Source organism: Ailuropoda melanoleuca, chromosome 2, assembly GCF_002007445.2.
Source record: "Ailuropoda melanoleuca isolate Jingjing chromosome 2, ASM200744v2, whole genome shotgun sequence".
NCBI lineage: Eukaryota > Metazoa > Chordata > Mammalia > Carnivora > Ursidae > Ailuropoda > Ailuropoda melanoleuca.
In genome coordinates this window covers 63,317,315-63,336,555 of record NC_048219.1, presented here as the reverse complement: position 1 = coordinate 63,336,555, position 19,241 = coordinate 63,317,315, and the positions used below count along the sequence as shown (strand labels likewise).

Here is a 19,241-nt window from a genome sequence, read left to right as displayed (position 1 = left end):
CGCTGGGCATGAAGGTACTTAAAAAAAGAAAAAAAGTTCAACAGTCCACAATATGGTTCTCAGCTAGGGTCAATTCTGACCCCTCCCCACCCAGGGGACATTTGACAATATCTGGAGACATTTTTGTTTGTTTAAGTAAGCTCCACACCCAGCATGGAGCCCAACACAGGGCTTGAACTCACAACCCTGAGATCAAGACCCGAGCTGATATCAAGAGTCCAATGCTTATTAACCTACTGAGCCACCAGGTGCCCCTGGAGACATTTTTGGATGTCCCAATGGTGAGAGGAGGGAAGGGTGATTGCTACTGGTTTCTTGTGGGTGGAGGCCAGGGATGCTGTTAAATCTCTTATGGTACAGAGGACAGCTCCTATTCTGCCTCAACAAAAAATTATCTAGCTCAAATGTCAATACAGCCAAGTTTGAGAAACCTAGTCTATGCTTCTTCTAGAAGATACACTGGTAATCTTAAGACTGGAAACCGAGAGATTATATGAAAACTACATAAGAGAACAGGAATGCTCTGAAGTGACCTGGGTGCAAAGGACACATGAGAGAAGCAGGGTGTCCCCTTTATGAGCCCTCACAGGTTTAAAAGATACATAAATGAGACAAAGCCAAGAGAGTTTTAAGTTAATCTTTAAAGAATGGAAAATGAGGGTGATGAGATTCTGGGTCAGATGTTAAAGAGAAGATGACAGCAGCCAAAACTTGGATTGGAAATGTGTGTTAAGTACTGAAAACCAGTAGTAAGGGAGATGTTTGGTCTCCATGATAAACATTTTTAGCACAAAGAAATAGAATTTGAGAATTAACGATTTCAAAACTGTAATATAACCAGAGATACACCATTTAATGTTTCTGCCTCAAGATAATATAGGCAACAGGGATGTTAAAAACAAGACAACTAGCTCAAAATGGATTCGCTTATGCTAAGTCCCACATAACCAAATTGAGACTTAATTACAGTTTTGGCTCTCCCAGAAATGAAATCTTAAACTGGTCAATCAGGAATCACTTGATCAGCATTAGATAATCTGCCTGATAGACCCCTGTCAATTCCCTGAAGGAAAGTAAACTTGCAATAACCAATATGCTTTTTTGACTAGTATAACTTCCCTGTTCCTGCTCCCTTCTGCCTATAGAAGTCTCATTTTGTGCCAACTATCTGCTAGATTGGATCTTGCCTGACTCATGAACTGTCGAAAAAAGCCAGTAAAATGTGAGCACTGTGGAGGAAGTCAGGTAGTTACTGCTGGAGAGAACCCAACTACTTACCTCTTTTCATAAATCTTACAGGTAAGCAAGCCAATGTAAAATAAGTCCCTGCTTCTGATAAAACATCAAGGCGGAGAGGGTCAGTGTTAAGTAGTCTCATTCAGTCTATCACAATAATCATTTCCTTGCAAGCATCCTCAACTCCTTTCCCCTTCTCTTGCTTTGTTGTACTGAAAAAAATCCAACCCTGGTTATATACAATTGTCTAACTCCTCCATAGGCCTGTATTGAGTCAGCTGAACAGAGTTGGAGAAAAACAGCCATCCATATTACTTGGTCTCACTTTTAAATTTTTGACCACAAAACTAAGGAGGGCCTTCAGGATTGCCCTTTAATCCTACTACATTTTCCTGGTCTGTTCACTCTCCCACTCTTCACAATTTGCCACCTCCTCTTGTTCATGAAAACTCCAGTGCCATCTTTCCTCATTTTCAACCAGTAATGTACAGTCTAGTTTCACTAGGAAAATTGAAGCAATCTATAATTACCTCATCTTCACATTATTAAACCTTCTCTCTCCTCTTTTGGTCCCCACTCCTAAAGTCAGTTTCTTCATTTGTGCACTGATCCCAAGCCATTTCTTAAGTACATTCTAAAATTGTACCCTCTTCCACATTATCAATTCCTCAATCCTCTAGATCTTTCCTATTCATAAACATACATCCCATTAATATCATCCATGTTAAAAAAAAAAGACAAAAACCAAGAAAGTCCCTTACTCCACTACCCCACCTAGTCCCACTTTATGTTTCCTTTCTTAGCAAATTCCTCCAAAGAGCTGTTTGCATACTTGATGTCTCTACTTCTCGCACCTCCCATTTACTTTTTTATCCTCACCCTCAAATTCTTTACTACGTATTTTCTACAAACATGGAAATTCTCCTGCATGAAAATATAACCACCAAAACCAGAAAACTAGCAATGATGCAATACTGCCATCTAATTCTCAGACCTCATTCAAGTTTTGTCAATTGTTCCAACAATGTACTTTAAAACAATAGGACCAGGTCTAGAATGATAGGTGACAATACTGTCATGTTTCTTTAGTGTCCTTCAATCTTTAACAGTTCTTCAGTCTTTCCTTATCTTTAATGACCTTGACACTTCCAAAGTTTCAAGCCAGTTATTTTGTATAATAACCATTAATTTTGAGTTTGTTTGATCTTTCCCCATGATTCGGATTAAGCATCTTTGGCAGGAAATGATGCAGTCTCCTCACTGCCTTCCGTCAGGTGGCACTTGATTTCAATTAGTCCCATTACTGGTGATGCTAACTATCACTTGATTAAGGTGATAACTACCAAGCCTCGCCACCGTAAAGTACTTTTTCCCTTTGTGATTAACTGTGAAACTATGAATTATCTTTTTTATCAAACATTCAATTTATTCATTTATTTATTTTTGTCAGTATGGACTCATGGGTTCCTATTTTATTCCACGGATTACCATTCATAACAACATTATTTATTTTGATGCTTAAACTATCCCACATTTGGCCAGTGGGAGCCCCTTCAAGCTGGCATCTGTTTGACATGTCCTCACCACTCTTTGAGCATTTCCTTACCTGTAGAACAAGATAGTTCAGGCTCATCTTGTACTTTCCCTGTCCTACCTCTGGAATTAGCTATTTCTCCAGGGACCTCTGGTCACTTTTAATGGTGAAAGATGTATCAGATTCTGATCAAGGAGGTGAGAGTAGAGATTGGGAGTTTGTTTTGTTGTTACTGCCTTTAAATTCCCAAGAGGATTCTAATGGTCACCCAGTTAGTTTTAAGGTCCACTAATTAACAACAATGTTTCTCAGCCAGGGGTAGGAGCCACAATCACCAGCAAAGTTTTATAAAACTCCAGATGGCTGATCAACCAACACCCCCACAACTTAATGAATCAGAATCTCAGGCCAAACCGGCCAAATAATCAAAAGCTGAGTGAAACTAGAAAGGAGCTGCTGTTGTTCAAGGGTATGAAATCCACAAAATAAACAATATCCTCTGGACGATCAGAAGTTGCATGCAGAAACAGATCAACATTTTACCTAACCAAGAAATAATTAGGATAGAGGAAAAGAAAAAAGGAAAGGAAAAAACCCACATACCTTGGTTTTAGACCTAGCTAATATAGTCAAATACTAAAAATAACAAAAATGTGACTTCAGTTAACAACTAACATTCTATCTACAATAGAATAAGTAAAAAGTAAATAAACACTACTGCAGCATTTACTACCTCGTATCACTAAAACAGAATATTGCCATTAGTCTTTTTAGAATAGATCTGAAGAACAAAGTTATCTTAGTTCCAGACATTAACTAAATACTGCAGTTAAAATTCAAAATACAAAAGGTCATGTATGAATTATATTGAAGTTTTCATTACTTTTTTTTTTTAAGATTTTATTTATTTGACAGAGAGAGAGACAGCCAGCAAGAGAGGAAACACAAGCAGGGGGAGTGCGAGAGGAAGCAGGCTCCCAGCGGAGCAGGGAGCCCGACGTGGGGCTCGATCCCAGGATCCTTGGATCACGCCCTGAGCCAAAGGCAGATGCTTAACAACTGAGCCACCCAGCACCCCTGAAGTTTTCATTATTTTTAAATATCTCCTAGACTCCACCTTTCCTAGCCTTTCATAGCTGAAACTACTGAGATCAAACAACACAAGGTTTCTACTTGAAAATGACAAGCGCCGCCATCATGGTCAGAACTAAGGGAAGAAAGCCAAGTGAGGTGCCACTTAGCAGAAAAGTTTCCTAAACAAAAAAGAGAGCATAGCTAACATTTACACTTGGATTTTAAGTTTCCCAAATTAAATGCCAAAATCAAACATCTCTTAGTCTGAAAGAGTGGCTGACAAGTTCAACGAGTAATATCAAATATAAATACAGTATCTTCTTAGCATTGCAATTAAATTTTTTTTCTTAATACAGCACCACTGCCATCAATACTGGTTTTTATTTATATTTTACTAATACATACAACCACAGCAAATTAACATTAATAACTGAAACTGAAAGACATTTCTCCAAAGAAGATATATAAATGCACATGAAAAGATGCTCAACATCATTTGTCAATAAAGTAAATGCAAATCAAAAAGCAATGAGATACCACTTCATAGCCACTATGATGGCTATAATCAAAAAGTCAGATGATACGAAGTTTTGACAAGGATGTGAAGAAATCAGAATCCTCCTATTTTGCTGGTGGGAATGTAAAATGCACAGTTTGAGAGTTCCTCAAACAGTTAAACACAGAGTTACATATGACCCAGCAATTCCACTAAGAATATGCCCAAGAGAAATAAAAACTTATGTCCACACACAAACTTTTCCACCAATGTTCATAGCAGCATTATTCATAAGAGCCAAAAGCAGAAACAACCCAAATGTCCATAAACTGATGAACACGTTAATAAACTGTGGTATATGCATGTAATGGAACATTACTGACTAATGAAAAAGGTGAATTTCAATGATACACACTATAACATAGGTAAGCCTTAAAAACATTATGTTTATTGAAAAATTCCAGTTACAAATGACCATATACTGTATGATTCCATCCATATTAAATGTCCAGAATAAGCAAATGCTTAGTGAAAGGGAGTAGATTAATGGTTTTCTAAAGCTGAGGTTGGGGGCAAGAGAGAAATAGTTACTCCTAATGGGTACTGGCTTTGGTGACGAAAAGTCCAAAGAAAGATCAGCAGTCAGAGGTCAGAAAGGAGGGAGAATAGGTGGAGCACAAAGGATTTTTAGAGCAGTGGAAATACTCTGTATGATATCAGAATGGCGGCTATGTCATTATACATTTGCCTAAATCCATAGAATGTACAATATCAAGAGTGAACCCTAATGTAAACTATGGATTTGGGTAATAATGATCTGTCAATGTAGGTCCATCAATTGTGACAAATGTACCACTCTGGTGGAAGATGCTGATAATGGGGGAACCTATGCATACCTGGGAGCAGGAGACATATGGGAAATCTCTACCTTATACTCTATTTGGCTGCGAACCTAAAACTGCTAATTTAAAAAGCCTATTAAAAAAAAATCAGTAGTTGGGTAGGGAGGGATGAACAGGAACAGCACAGAGTTGGTTTTTTGGTTTTTTTTTTTTTTTTTTGGTGGAGGGGAGTAAAAATATACATAAGACAAAATTTACCATCTTAATCATTTTTAACTGTACAATTCAGTGTTAAGTACATTCATATTGTTGTGCAACCATCACTACCATCCATCAGAATTCTTTTCATCTTCAAAACTAAAACTATACCCATTAAACAATAACTGCTCATTCCCTCCTCCCCTCTGCCCCAGTGACCACCATTCTATGTCCTGTCTCTATGAATATAACTACTCTAGGTACCTCACATATGTGGAATCATACAGTATTGTCTTTTTGTGGCTTATTTCACTTACCATAATGTCCTCAAGGTTCATCCATTTTTGCAGCATAGGTCAGCATTTCCTTCTTTTTTAAGCTTAATAACATTCCATTGTATCTACATACCATTTTGCTTATCTATTTATCTGCTGATCAACACCTGAACTGCTACCCTGTAGCTACTGTGAACAATGCTATAAAGGTGGTTGTAACAATCTCTTTCAAGACCCTGCTTTCAGACCGCCTGACTTGCTCAGTAGGTAGAGCATGCGACTTGTGATCTCAGTGTCATGAGTTCAAGCCCCACTTTGGATGGAGAGCTTACTTTAAAACAAACAAACAAGACCCTGCTTTCAATTCTTTTGGTAAATACTCAGAAACGGAATTGCTGGATTATATGGTAATTCCTTGGTTAATTTTTGAGGAACCACCATACTGTTTTTCACAGTAGCTGAACTATTTTACATTCCCACCTACAGTGCACAGGTTTCTAAGTTCTTCACATCCTCACCAACACTTGTTTTTTTCTGTTGTTTTCACAGCAGCTCTCCTAACAGGGGTGAGATAGGCCACAAGGGATTTTTAAGAGGTGAAACTATTATTTATGATCTTGGAATGCTGGATACATAACATTATACCTCTGTCAAAACCTACAGAACTTCACAGCACAAGGAACGAGCCTTAGTCTATGCAATTTTTTTAATCTAAGTTTATTTTTTTGAGAGAGACTACAAGCAGGGCGGGGGCTGGTTTATCAGAGGGGAAGGGGGGAGGGAGGGAGAGAGAGAGAGAATGAATCTTAAGCAGGCTCCACACGCAGCCTGAAGCCCCACATGGGGCTTGATCTCACAACCCTGAGATCCTGGCCCAAGCCAAAATCAAGAGATGGACACTTAACCAAGAGAGCAACCCAGGTGCCCCAACTATGTAATTTTTTAAAAATCATTGAGAAAGTCAGAGGATCCCAAGATCCTGGGAGCAGATTTAAAAAAAAAATTCTAACTGTATTATAAATGTATGAAATGTATGAAAAATGTTCACTGAAGGGGATGAGGGAAATAAATGGTGCTGACCTAAGTAACTGAAAATTAAGAGTCTGTAGAACTAGAGGGAAAAGGAATTGCATATAAATACTGTACTCTAGTTGATAAAGTTGTCTCCCAGAGGGCACAGGTTAATAAAGCTGATATTGCTATACTACATCTATACTGAAACGGAACTACTGAGCAAATGTATGGCAGCCAAAGGGAGGTGTCCCAAGTGGGAATTTACAGATAAGCAATAAGAGGCTAGAAGGATATATACAAATGGATTAGTGTTGGAGACATCATTAAATATTTAATATAGACACAGACGGTTACATATAGAAATACTTATATATACAGTACACTTACACAGCTTAGTATATACACATATATTTCTTTGTCTTATCAGCTGAAAGAGATTAAAAGAATAAAACTGCAGTAGCAAGCACATCTACCTCCTATATCTTGGTCTCTAATACCATTCTCCAATAAAAGGAACCAGGGCTCTTTGGAGAAATGGCCGATTCGAAGACTGGGACAGAAAATATACAAGATGAGCCTGGAAGTAAAGTTGTTCTTTAAAAAAATCTTTATTGGAGTGCCTGGGTGGCTCAGTCGGTTGAGCATCTCTGACTCTTGGTTTTGGCTCAGATCATGATCTCAGGGTCCTGGGATGGAGCCTCATGTTGGGCTTCCTGTCAGTGGCGAGTCTGCTTCCCCTCTCCTTCTGCCCCTCCCCCTGCTCAAGCACGCTCTCTCTCTCTCTCTCTCGCTCTCGCTCTCGCTCTCTCAAATAAATAAGTCCTTACTGATGGAGATGTGTTACAGTGCTGTTACAGCAGCCAACTGAAAGCGCTCCCAATGGTCACAGCTAGAACAATCTGAGCAACAAAATAAATGAAGCAGCATTGCATTATATCCTTGAATCCATACTGCTATAAATGTATGAATAAATTAATAAATGGGGGAGAAGAGATAAATTTTCCATGCAAAAGAATTCCAAATAAATTATGTAGTTACTCCAACCATAAAAAAAAGGGAGCATAACTCCTTTCTCTTTAAGTATGGGTTACAACAGTGACTTCCATCCAGAGAGTACAGTATAGAAAGAGAGGGAAAAATAACTTATAGTGAAGAAATCTGACAAACACTACTTCAGCCAAGTGAGCAAAATCAATATCAACAGTAATAAACCCTGTTGATGATACGTACCTTTGAAACGATGTGATAAAAACGGCACATGATCATCCTCCCCAAAACCGTAACCCCAGTCTGATCACAAATAAAAACATCAAACAAATTCCAGTAGAGGCACCCCACAATATACCTGACCAATACTCCTCTAAATTCTCAAGGTCATCAACAAGGAAAGTCTGAAAAAATGGCAGACAAGAAGTACCTAACGGGACATGACAACTAAACGTAATGTAGAACAGAAAGACATGAGGTAAAAACTAAGGAAATCTGAGTAAACTATGGATTTTAGTTAACAAAAATATATTAATATTCATTATCTGTAAGATAATATTAATATTCATTATCTGTATCAATTTAAAGAAAGATATATTATCTGTAAGATAATATTAATATTCATTATCTATCAATTTAAAGAAAGAAAAAAAAAAAAAAAAGAAAAGCCAAGGGCCCGTAACTCCAAGCTGATGGCCTCTTACTTCCCGGAGTCAATTTTATAGCTTGATATTATAGCTACATGACTAAGAGACCTGGGTCACTACAGGAGATCTTTATTGTTTCCAACATCCAGGAAAAATTTCTCCCTACAAAATAAACTTCTGGACTTCTTCAGTCCTGCAGTGCCTTCCTTCACTCAGCCTGAGGTTAGGTAAACTTCAACAAGCCCTGACCATCAGTTCTGACCATTATGCAAAACACCCATCTATTCTGGCAGGTGACGTCACCATGGCATGGTATGGCAAATGAAAGGTGGGCTATAAACTCCAGGTAAAACACATAAGCCCTTCACCACCAAGCTCTTAAAATGGTGGTGGGCCATGTTAGACTCTCAAAGACCTCAACTCTAAAATATCTGCTTCATCACTTGTACTGCTGCCTTTTCTTAACCCCCTTGCTATTACTCAAATATCCATAAATAAATATGCATGTGTGTGTTTTGCCTCTGTAAAGCAATCATTAATTCCCTGGGGACAAACACCATAAATTCTGTATTTTGGGGTACCTTATACTTATTCCCCTTCTTTTCTAATAGAACCCTACTTTTGTTCAGGTGGCAATGTGCCCAGCTTTGGACAGTGAGACCTAAGGGGAAGTTTGTTGTAGAAACACTGGGAAAGCTTTTGCCTTCCGGACAAAGAGGCAGACATATTTGATTTTGTTCCTCTTTCTTTTTCTTACTTTTTTTGGGGGGCCTTAAATACAGACATGATTGTTGGAGCTGCAACTTGCAACTGAGGGAAAGTCCAAAACAGTCCTGAAAGTGCTAAGTTCATGAACCCAAGACAGTGACTACCCCCCAATATCTTGTTATATAAGTCAAATAAACTATTTGTTTAAACACCTGTTAAAAAAAAATCAGGTTGTGGCTCCCAGCACCATAAACAGCAATGATAAATGTGACTTCAAAAGAAAGACTACAGTATACCTCCTTAGCTTTCAGAATAGGCTTGGAAAGGAGGTAGAAGATCTAACAATCCCAGGGGGAACTATTAAGCAAAAACCCTTAAAGGGATCAAAAACTTCAAAGAGCCCAAACCCTAAACTTAAAGGTAGGGCATATCAGAACTCAGTATGCCCTAATCTTGACAGACATCTTTCCAGGATCCTGGGATCACAGAATATTTAAGGAAAGTCTCTAACATGAAAAACAAGAACCAAAACAAGCAAAAAGGGAAAAAAAGCAACTTAAAGGCTACAAATATTATGCAAGGATAAGAAAACTAAACACAAAAAAAACCAAAAAACCTATTTTGGTATACACAAAGAACTAAGAGAAGATAAGCAGAGGGGCTCCTGGGTGGCTCAGTCGGTTGAGCATCCGGCTCTTGATTTCAGCTCAACTCTTGATCTCACGGTCATGAGTTCAAGCCACACACTGGGATCCACACTGGGCATGGAAACTACTTGAAAAAGTGGGGGAAAAAAAAAAAAAGTACACGGAGAAAACAAACAAAAAACAACTCTTAGAAATTAAAAATACAATAGCAAAATAATTAAAAATTCCATGTAACAATTTTCAGTTTCCAGTAGTACCAGGCTAGGTTTTTTGATCACCTATCACTATTCTACTGGATAAAAACTTTAAAATATGGATAAAATATATTCCAAAAATGTAAAGTGTCAAAGACAAGCCAAGATAACAAAGAATTACAAAGTCACAAGCAAAAAATGAGAATCCAAAAAGGGAAAAAAATAATAATAAGCATATAAGCTACTTTGGCCCTGAGGATGTTTGCCAATCCTGAAAATCAGGATCTTTGTTTTGATAATGTAGCACAAGATAGGGGGACAGAAATCAAAACCCAACAACCACACAGGAATTTCAAGCCCTGGTTTAAGGTGGTCCCAGACTAGGAGTGACCCCAGGCACCCAGAAGAAAACACAAATCCTACAGATAAAATGAAATACCACAAACTAACCATAAAGGATGATTCTCACATACAACATGTTAAATGAAAGAAGACATGAAAATATATATGCATATATTGCATGATATTATTCACGTTAAGTTTAAAAAAACCTACACAAGCAAGGGCACCTGGGTGGCTCAGTCATTAAGTATCTACTTTCGGCTCAGGTCATGATCCCAGCGTTCTGGGATCAAGACCCACATCGGGCTCCCTGCTCAGCGGGAAGCCTGCTTCTCCCTCTCCCCCTGCTTGTGTTCCCTCTCTCGCTGCCTCTCTCTGTCAAATAAATAAATAAAATCTTTAAAAATAATAAAAATAAAAATAAAAAACCTACAAAAGTAATCAAAGGCAATACAGTCAGAATAGTGGTTACTTTTGGGCAGATATTTACTGGGAATGGCATGAAGAAACTTCTGTATCTTGATCTTAGTGGTAATTACATGAGTATGTTCATTTTTTAAAAAATCTTAATGTTGTACTGTAAGATTTGTACGCTTTAATGTATGAATGTTACATCTTAATGAAATTTTAAAAGGATGAAGGTAAAAGGTCATTTTCAGATTCAAAAAGTTAACAAATGTTGATTATATTCAGCCTTGGCAAACAGTAAAAGATGTTAATTTAGTTCATTATCTAAGTCTAGAAAATTGATTCAAAGTTATAGTTTGTATTTATTCAAAGCTGTTTACCATAGCTGTTTCAATAATTTTGATTCTTATAATTTGTAATGGAAAAAAAATCTCAACCACCACTAACATTTGTAAAAATCTCTCAGAATCAACACTTGTACTAAAAACCTATCTTTTATGTCTTCCCAATTCATTAAGTCTCAGACAATTTACATTACTCTTACATGATCAAGAGAATGTTAACTGTTCTCATTTTTAGAATCCAAAGGCTTGGGGGCGCCTGGGTGGCTCAGTCAGTTAAATGCCTGCCTTCGGCTCAGGTTATGATCTCAAAGTCCTGGGATGGAGCCCCACATCGGGCTCCCTGCTCAGTGGGGAGTCTGCTTCTCCCTCTGCCTCTCACTTGTTTTCCCTTTCTCTCTCTCTCTCTCTCTCTCTCTCTCTCTCTCTCTCTCGTGCCCTCCCTCAGATAATAAAAAAATCTTCAGAATCCAAAGGGTCATAAAATAAGCTATCACTAAAAAATAATCATTTGTACTCAATCAAGGAAATGAGAATTCCAGACCTAAAAGAGAAAATTTTCATATGAAGAGACACAATCAGTTTTTTTTCCAGATTATAAAAAGGATCCCTAAAAGAGGCACCTGGTTGGCTTAATCTTTAGAGCACTGACTCTTGATCTCAGAGTCATGAGTTCAAGTCCCATACTGGGTGTGGAATCTACTTAAAAACAAACAAAGGATCCCTAAAGTTAAACAAAGATAAAAAAAACTTAAATCTGGGGGGAAAAAACCTAAATACCCTTAGTATTCAAAACTAATCTGAGGATAGAGTTATAGCAATTCACTGATTTCCTCATTCAACAAATATTTCAGTGCCTATTATATGCCCATTCCTTTTATACAAATTAGGTACACAGCAGGGATACAGCAGAAACGAAACATAGGACTTTCACTCTGGAAACAACAAAATAATGGTGTGGGGAAAAACAGGAAAATCTAACTCTACATAAACATTTGTATTTTTTCAAACTACAATACATAATACTAATACTTCACATATTTCATGAGGCATTGTGAAAGTCTGATGATTAGTTTTCTATCAAGAACTTAAGGAAAAATTGCTAAGTTCCAAATATTAATAACTAATCTGGATTCAATAGGGACATTTTACAAAAACTTTTATTCTTATTATTCTAGATTTCTTTCTCTTGGGCTCTATACAATTCTAAATGCTGAATCCCACATTACAAAAAGCAGTCAGACATCATCTTACAATGCCTTACAGCAGCTCCCTATTGCGTAAAAGAGGTGGTTTTAAAGAACTAGTCTATGAAAATCCTGTAAACATAATCACAGAATACAACTTACTATAGGGAAAAAAGGAAAATGCTTAAAAGCACAGGTGACAATATTAAAATTAACTGTATCAACAGATTATTTTTAAGTACAATCTGAAATTTTAGAGCATACCATCAATTAAAGGCGGTATCTCAAAATATTCCAAAATACTTTTGTTATGTGAGAAAATTAGTGCATAAATCAGCTCATGAAGCTATTAATCACAGCAAAACTGGTAGGACCAAAGCTTACTACATTTCCCAATGAACACCTCTCAGCCTCAGAAAAAGCACTGGAACTAAAGTGATACAGAAGTAAAAATATTAACACACAGATAAGGGAGAGAAGGAAAAACGGTATTAACAAACGGCAGAAATAACATATATTTAAAAAACACAGCTGATATCAAGGCCAATAACACATTGTTAAAAGAACGAACACCCTTCAAATATTCTTGCAGAGGAGATAATAAACTTTCATCTTTTAAAACCCAAGGGGATTCTTCCTCCTGCCACCAAAGCATTCAGAAGGAAGAAATAATCCCTTCTACTAACACAAAGTACAACCTCCTTCTGTGGATTTTTAAATGTTTTTAAATGGTCTAAAAATCGAGTTTATCATACTCTAATAAATAAATAACACACCTCTTTCTCTCTCTCTCTCCCCGTTCCATGAATGTAAATCAAGCATTCAGCCGGATCAACCTCTTAGCCTGGTCCCACTCTACCCTGCATCACTACTTTCCAGCCATCCCATACTCAGATTCAAGCCAAACGTAACCACTACACTCAGGTCAGTCCAGCAAACATTTACTAAAGATCTGAGTAACATCAGGCTCTATGCCAGGCAGTGTGCTGACAGGGGAAAATACAGCAATGAATCAGACAATGATTAAGCAACGAATAAGACATGATCTCTGCCCTCTAGGAACTTAGGCACCTATATGCAAAACCCTCCTTAATTCCAAAGCCCATGCTAAGTATATTTTTGTTACATCTGATATACACTGCCTGGACTAATACATGGAACAGCTTTTGTTTCCTATAAAACAAAACCTTTATATAATCTTTTCCCACTAGTTTAATAACTGTAGGTATGACTATGTTCCCCAAAACAGAATTTTTTTTTTTTTGCTATTGAGCTAAAAATGTTTAAAGACTGAAGACTAATAAATAAGAGAGCACTTGTAGGTCCCATAATTATAAATCATTACTATTCTCTTATTTTCTGCCTGCAAACAGGGGAAAAAGTAGGTAAAATAGTTTTTTTTAAGAATTTTATTCATTTATATGAGAGAGAGAGAGCGAGCATGGGGGCGGGGGGAGCAGACTCTCCGCTGAGCAAGGAGCCTGTTCCCAGGACCCCAGAACCACAACCTGAGCCAAGGCAGATGCTCAACTGACTGAGCCACCCAGCCACCCTGGTAAAATAGGTTTTTAAGTGTCCAGCCGAACTCACATTTATAGACTGGGGGAAGGAGAAAGAGAGTGAGTGTTCCAAAATGAAGGCAGGGAAGGGGAGTGGAACTGGGTGGTTTAAGGAAGCAGCAGATGCAGAGGAGAGATAATTGGTTAGAGGCCATTCTCCAGCTTCCACCTTAACACAGTCAGGACAGAATGGTGGCATAAATAGGTGTCTTGATTCACTCTCAGCCTCCTTAACTAAGAATAATAGCTGTAATACAATGTTGAACACAACAATTTCTATCAACAAAATGGAATATAATACACAAATATTTATACCATGACTATTTTCCCAAAGGTTTGAATGTACAAGAAGTAACTATAACATAAGGTGGTAGTCCCATAAGAAAGATATTATCCAGAATGTGTACTCTGGAGAAAAGGGGGGTTCAGAAGAACTGGTCAAAAGAAGACATTCTGGACAGTTATACCAACATAGAGGAGTATTGTGGAGTTAGGAAAGAGTATCACCTCAAAATGACTCTAAGTTTCTTCACGGCAGGGCCAATATTATAAACCTTCATAAATTTCACCATACATTCACAGTGCTTCCCCATAACAGACATTCAATAATCACTTCATTGTTTAAACTAAATTCCTACAGCAATTTCATGGCCTTTGAAAAAAGTAATACCATTAATTAACAAGGAGCTTTCGTTGTCAACCTCCTCTACTTGGGTGAACACATTTTCCAAAAAATGTGAAGTAATGCTCAAGTCAGTATTACAGAGACAGTCTAACCACTATGGACTACCACGGAACTACACAGCTGTCTTCTAGACAAATCTATTAATGTGGTCTAAGATTTCATCAGCTATTTTTGCAGTCACATCACAGACCTGTAAGTCAGATAAAGTCACAAGAACTACTTTTAGGTCAGTTTTTCCCCAACTGTAAAAAGTTTTTAAACCAAACACTAACCTTAACTTCATAATCTTAGTTTCAACTTATTTAGACATTCTCGAACCGTTATCTAGACCACTTTCTATCACCAGCTACAAAGGCTTTCAGAACCATAAAGACTTCCTCCAGGATGCACTTTTCAATCAGTCATCAATGTTCTAGGTAAAGAACTATCAATCCAATTGGGCAAAATATGCATGATCACCTACAGGCATTGTTCAGTGAAAACAGAGAAATTAATCCCGTTCTATACTCCAAGACTCAAAAGTCTAATTCACTTACAGCACAGATATTAAATAAATGCTATAAGGACAAAAATGAAGGATCAAGGGTTAAGACTGGGGTATCCACTAAATCTATCATCCAATTCAAATTTTTTAATTTTTTCCAAAAAGAGTATGAGCGGGGTGCCTGGGTAGCTCACTCGGTTGAGCATCTGCCTTTGGTTCAAGTTGTGAGACTGGAGTCCAGGATCGAACCCTGAGTAGGGCTCCCTGCTCAGCAGGGAGTCTATCCTGCTTCTCTCTCTGCCCCTCTCCCTGCTTGTACGCTTTCTCTCAAATAAATAAATAAAACCTTGAAAATAAAAAAAGAGCATGAGCTTTGTCAAACGCACTTAAGAATTTAATGAAAATAACAATGGCTTTTAAATTACACACTCTTAAAACTAAGGGCCAAAAATCACATAGACCAGGAAACTAAGGCATAAAAAAGGTTTATAAGACCCAATAAATTAAGTCAGATACTGGAAGCTACCCTTCTAACTTACAGAAGAGTCACCTCACTTCCCTTGGGGAGCAAATTACTGAATAAATCATGATATGAATATAGCGTGCTCAGCCATACTTTTTTCATATCTATATACACACAATCCACACACGATTTTTTTTTCTGGCAAAATTTGGCTCCTCAAAACAGCAAAGAATATCTCCTAATAAATAAAACTTATTGATTAAACACAAAACTTTTCCAACTCTAATTTTCTTCCTTGCAAAAAGAGCTAATAATTATAAAATCTGATTTGTGAAATCATTGATTCATACTCGGACTCTTTTTGATCCAACCATTCTTCCCATAATGATTAAAAAAAAAATCAACACAATAAACAACACTTAAGATGCTATCTTTTAATTATGTTGCACCCTGAAGAAATGAAGACACTGTCATCTCTTTGATATTACGCAGAACACAGAACTAAGCCTCTAGCATATATTCAATGCTTACTTAAATGCTTATTTGGAACACATGAAATACCTTGAAGCACAGCTCAAATCCAGTACCAGCTAATTCATTTCCCCTCACAACCACACACAGCAAAGTCTGACATAACCCACTTAGCCTATCACTATTAGTTCTGTCCCCCAGAGTATTTAAGTGATTCTGTTTTATTACTTTATTCTCAAATTTAACATAAGACTTAAGAAGCATTAAAATAGCAATGAAACTCCAAAGAATATAAGAAAAAAACTGAAGTTTGAGCGCATAACTGCATTCATATTTTTGTAACATATTCCCAATAACTAAATCTTTGGGACAGTAATGTGATCCTAAACATGAAATAATAGAACTGGTTTCTAAATTCAGAATTTCAAGAGAATTCTCCTATCCTCATATTCCTCAATGACAAGAGCACAGTATAGGTGTTTGTTACAATCCACTGGAAGCACAATATCCTTATTCAAAACAGAACAGTAAAAACAGGAAATCCAGTCAAATTTTTCTAAGGTCTTTTCTGGTCCCAACAATAGCCCTCTACACCAACTTCTACAGCATCCAGATGATACTAGTTGATTCTCTATCATTTAGTTTCTAATAAATCTTTCCCTCAAATCCTAAAATCACTAAAAAGTTTAAAACATGGTGCATTAAATTTTAAGAGGAAACAATTTAAAATCTCTTTTTCATAATTTCCAAAAGGATACAAAACAATTTTAACAGAAATTTTAACAGAAATTCCCATCTCTTCTTCCCATCTCAGTTTCCCTTTCCAAATTGCTGAGAAATTATTCAAATGCTGAAAGTAACTAACCAAATTGCGGGGGGGGGGGGGTAAGATTGCTAATCACTTCTGAATGAAAACTTTTAAAAATCGCATTTTAATCTTCACTAAAATGCTCTTTCTCTTTACAACTGTTTTTCTGTAGTATGATAGAAAATGCTTTTTAAATCGAAAAGTTAAATCTAAATATTACTCCACTCTTCCTATGTGTACTTTAAAAAAGTACTGAGTACATTTTTGCTTCCTCTGAAACGTGGATCATTTAATGTGTAAAAATAAAAATATTTACTAATTATAAAAATGGAAAATAAAACTATATCCATCACTTTAATTTATGACGCACTATACTCAATTACAAAATGTACAAAATGTACAAAATCAAGGGAAAAGACCAATAATGCTTGAGAATCTAAAGGGTTAAATTTTACATAATTCATTTACTACATAATCCTCTCTAATATAAGAAAAATTGATGCTATCTAAGAAACGAATGTCTGAGGTATTTTCTCTTGGGCGGTGTGTTTACAGACTGGGCAAACACTTGTCTTGAATGTTGCAGGAGATTCCTGGGCTGGCTAAGTGTTCTACGAGATGAACTCTAAAGTCTCTTTCAGTTCTAAGATTCCCAATCCGTAAGAGATGAAAAACAACCGAAGAAAACATTTTGCCCTTCAATTAACCAATCTACCTTCATTCGCATCCTACATGCTCCTACCGAGACAAAAAAAGTTCTTTCTCCCCTCTCTCTGCAGTGGTTTCACAAGACCCTCGTTAACAAAAGGCACGGATATGTACACAGGTGGGATAAAAAGGGGAGTGGCTGAAGCCAGGCCGCTCTCGGGACAGCGCCCCCACGCCCCGGGTCTCTTCTGCTGCACCTGAGAAATCACTGCCCTCCACACCTCCACCCTTGCGAAGCGGCGTCGCGAGCGAATTCTCCGACCTATTACAGTCCACCCGCACCTTGGTCAGACACTGGGCATTGTCTGAAACCTTCAGCGCCCAAGAAAGGCAAGGAGGAAAGAAAGAAAACGGGGAGAACGAGTCAGAATAAAGAACAGCGGAAGGGGAAGTAAAGCATTCGGGAAGCCCTACGCTCCTTTTGGCAAAATTGGCTTCCCCGTCGATACATCAATTTAATTCAGATTCCGAAAGCCAACCCACCCCCCCGCCCCCAGCCCAAGGCAGCAGCCGGGGATAACCCAGCCGGAGTCCCCGAAGCCACGCGCGGGTTAGGGGCACACACACACAGAGGGAGAGATAAATGGGCTTGTGGGCTGGGCCTGGCTGGCCGGAGGCCGGGCTCGGAACAAAGCCGCCCGGCTCCCCCTACCTGGGGCGAGGGCGGTGGGCGGCGCCTCGAGGCTCGCCGCACCGTCCTGGCCCGGCGACGCCCTCGCCCCAGGGACCGTCGCCCGGGCTGGGGGCCGCAGAAGGGCCCCCTCCCTGCCCGCGAACAGCGCCCCTTCGGGACAATGGGCCCCCTCCCCCGCCTCGGGGCGGAGAGATACAAAGGGAGAGGAGCGCGGCCCGGCAACAAGCCAGGCGTCCGGAAAGTGAAGACGGAGGAGAGACAGGGAAAGGGAGAGGATGGCGGCGGACGCGGGAGTCCGCGGGCCGCTCCTCCCGCCGTACAAGGCGCAGCCCTCAGCCCCGCCGCGGCGGCAGAGGCGGGAGCGCAGACCAGCAGCCACTCAACCCCGGCCGAGAAGGAAGAGGGGTCTGCACACAAAGAAGAGTGGAGCCCCCGCCCTCCGCTAACGCCAGAGGCGGGGATGGCCCAAAGCGCTCTGGCCGCCGACGGTCAGCGGCGCCCGCCTTGCCCGCGCCCCTCGCCGGCCGGAGTCCGCGCGGGGCGCCCCTCACCCGAACTCACCCACAGCTCTGTGCCCCAGCTCATGGCGGAACTTGAGGCGACTCGGGCCGTCTGGCTGCTCCGCTGTCCGTCCGTCTGTCGGATCTGCCCTTAGTCTGTCCGACCTCCCACTGGCGGGCCGACGGGCTCGCAGCTCCACCGCTCGAGCTCCGAAGGTGCCGCCACCGCCAGGCTCCCCAGTGAGTGAGAAAGACGCGCCTGGAGAAGCCGCCGCCGACGCCGCGTCCCCGCCTCCCAGAGCCGGCAGGGAGGGGGCCCGGGCCGAGGGGAGGCGGGACGCGGAGAGGGGAGGGGGCAGGGCGCGGAGCACCCTGGGATCGCGGCGGACCCGCGTTCGCCGGGCCTCACGCGGGCCAACTCGCGGAAGGGTTTCCCACGCGGGCGGCTCGCCCGCTAGGTCTCTTCCTGCCTGCCCCTTGGGGCTCGGACAATCCCACCGCCGCCGCCCCTCGCATCTCTGTCTTCAAGGTGGAAAGGGAGAGAAGGGAAAGACGCCCACCACCCTTCTCTGCCCTGAGACCGCTTAGATGAGGCAATTCCAGTCACCCTTCGTGCCTTTTGCGTCCTCCACCTGGGAGAAATCCTGACATAGATGCCTCTTAGAAATCCTTGGGTTTACGTAGTCGGAGATTTTTATTTTTTTTTAAAGTCTTGATTGGTAAATTGATCTTGGGAATCACCAAAATGTGTAGAGGTTGAACGTCAAATGTGAATGCAACGTTCCACGATTCTATTTTT

General features: G+C 39.7%; 1 protein-coding gene across 4 annotated transcripts in view; it reads right to left on the bottom strand.

Moving 5' to 3' along the window:
• The window catches only part of FNBP1L (formin binding protein 1 like), a 103,486-nt gene extending 84,737 nt beyond the window's left edge, over positions 1-18,749 (bottom strand). For all 4 annotated transcript variants that reach the window (XM_034653927.1, XM_034653925.1, XM_034653926.1 and 1 more), the window contains exon 1: positions 18,504-18,749. In XM_034653927.1, the coding sequence (XP_034509818.1) occupies positions 18,504-18,527 (24 nt within the window). In that variant the 5' untranslated portion in view covers positions 18,528-18,749. The remainder of the gene's footprint in view (positions 1-18,503) is intronic.
• Positions 18,750-19,241: the final 492 nt, after the last annotated feature.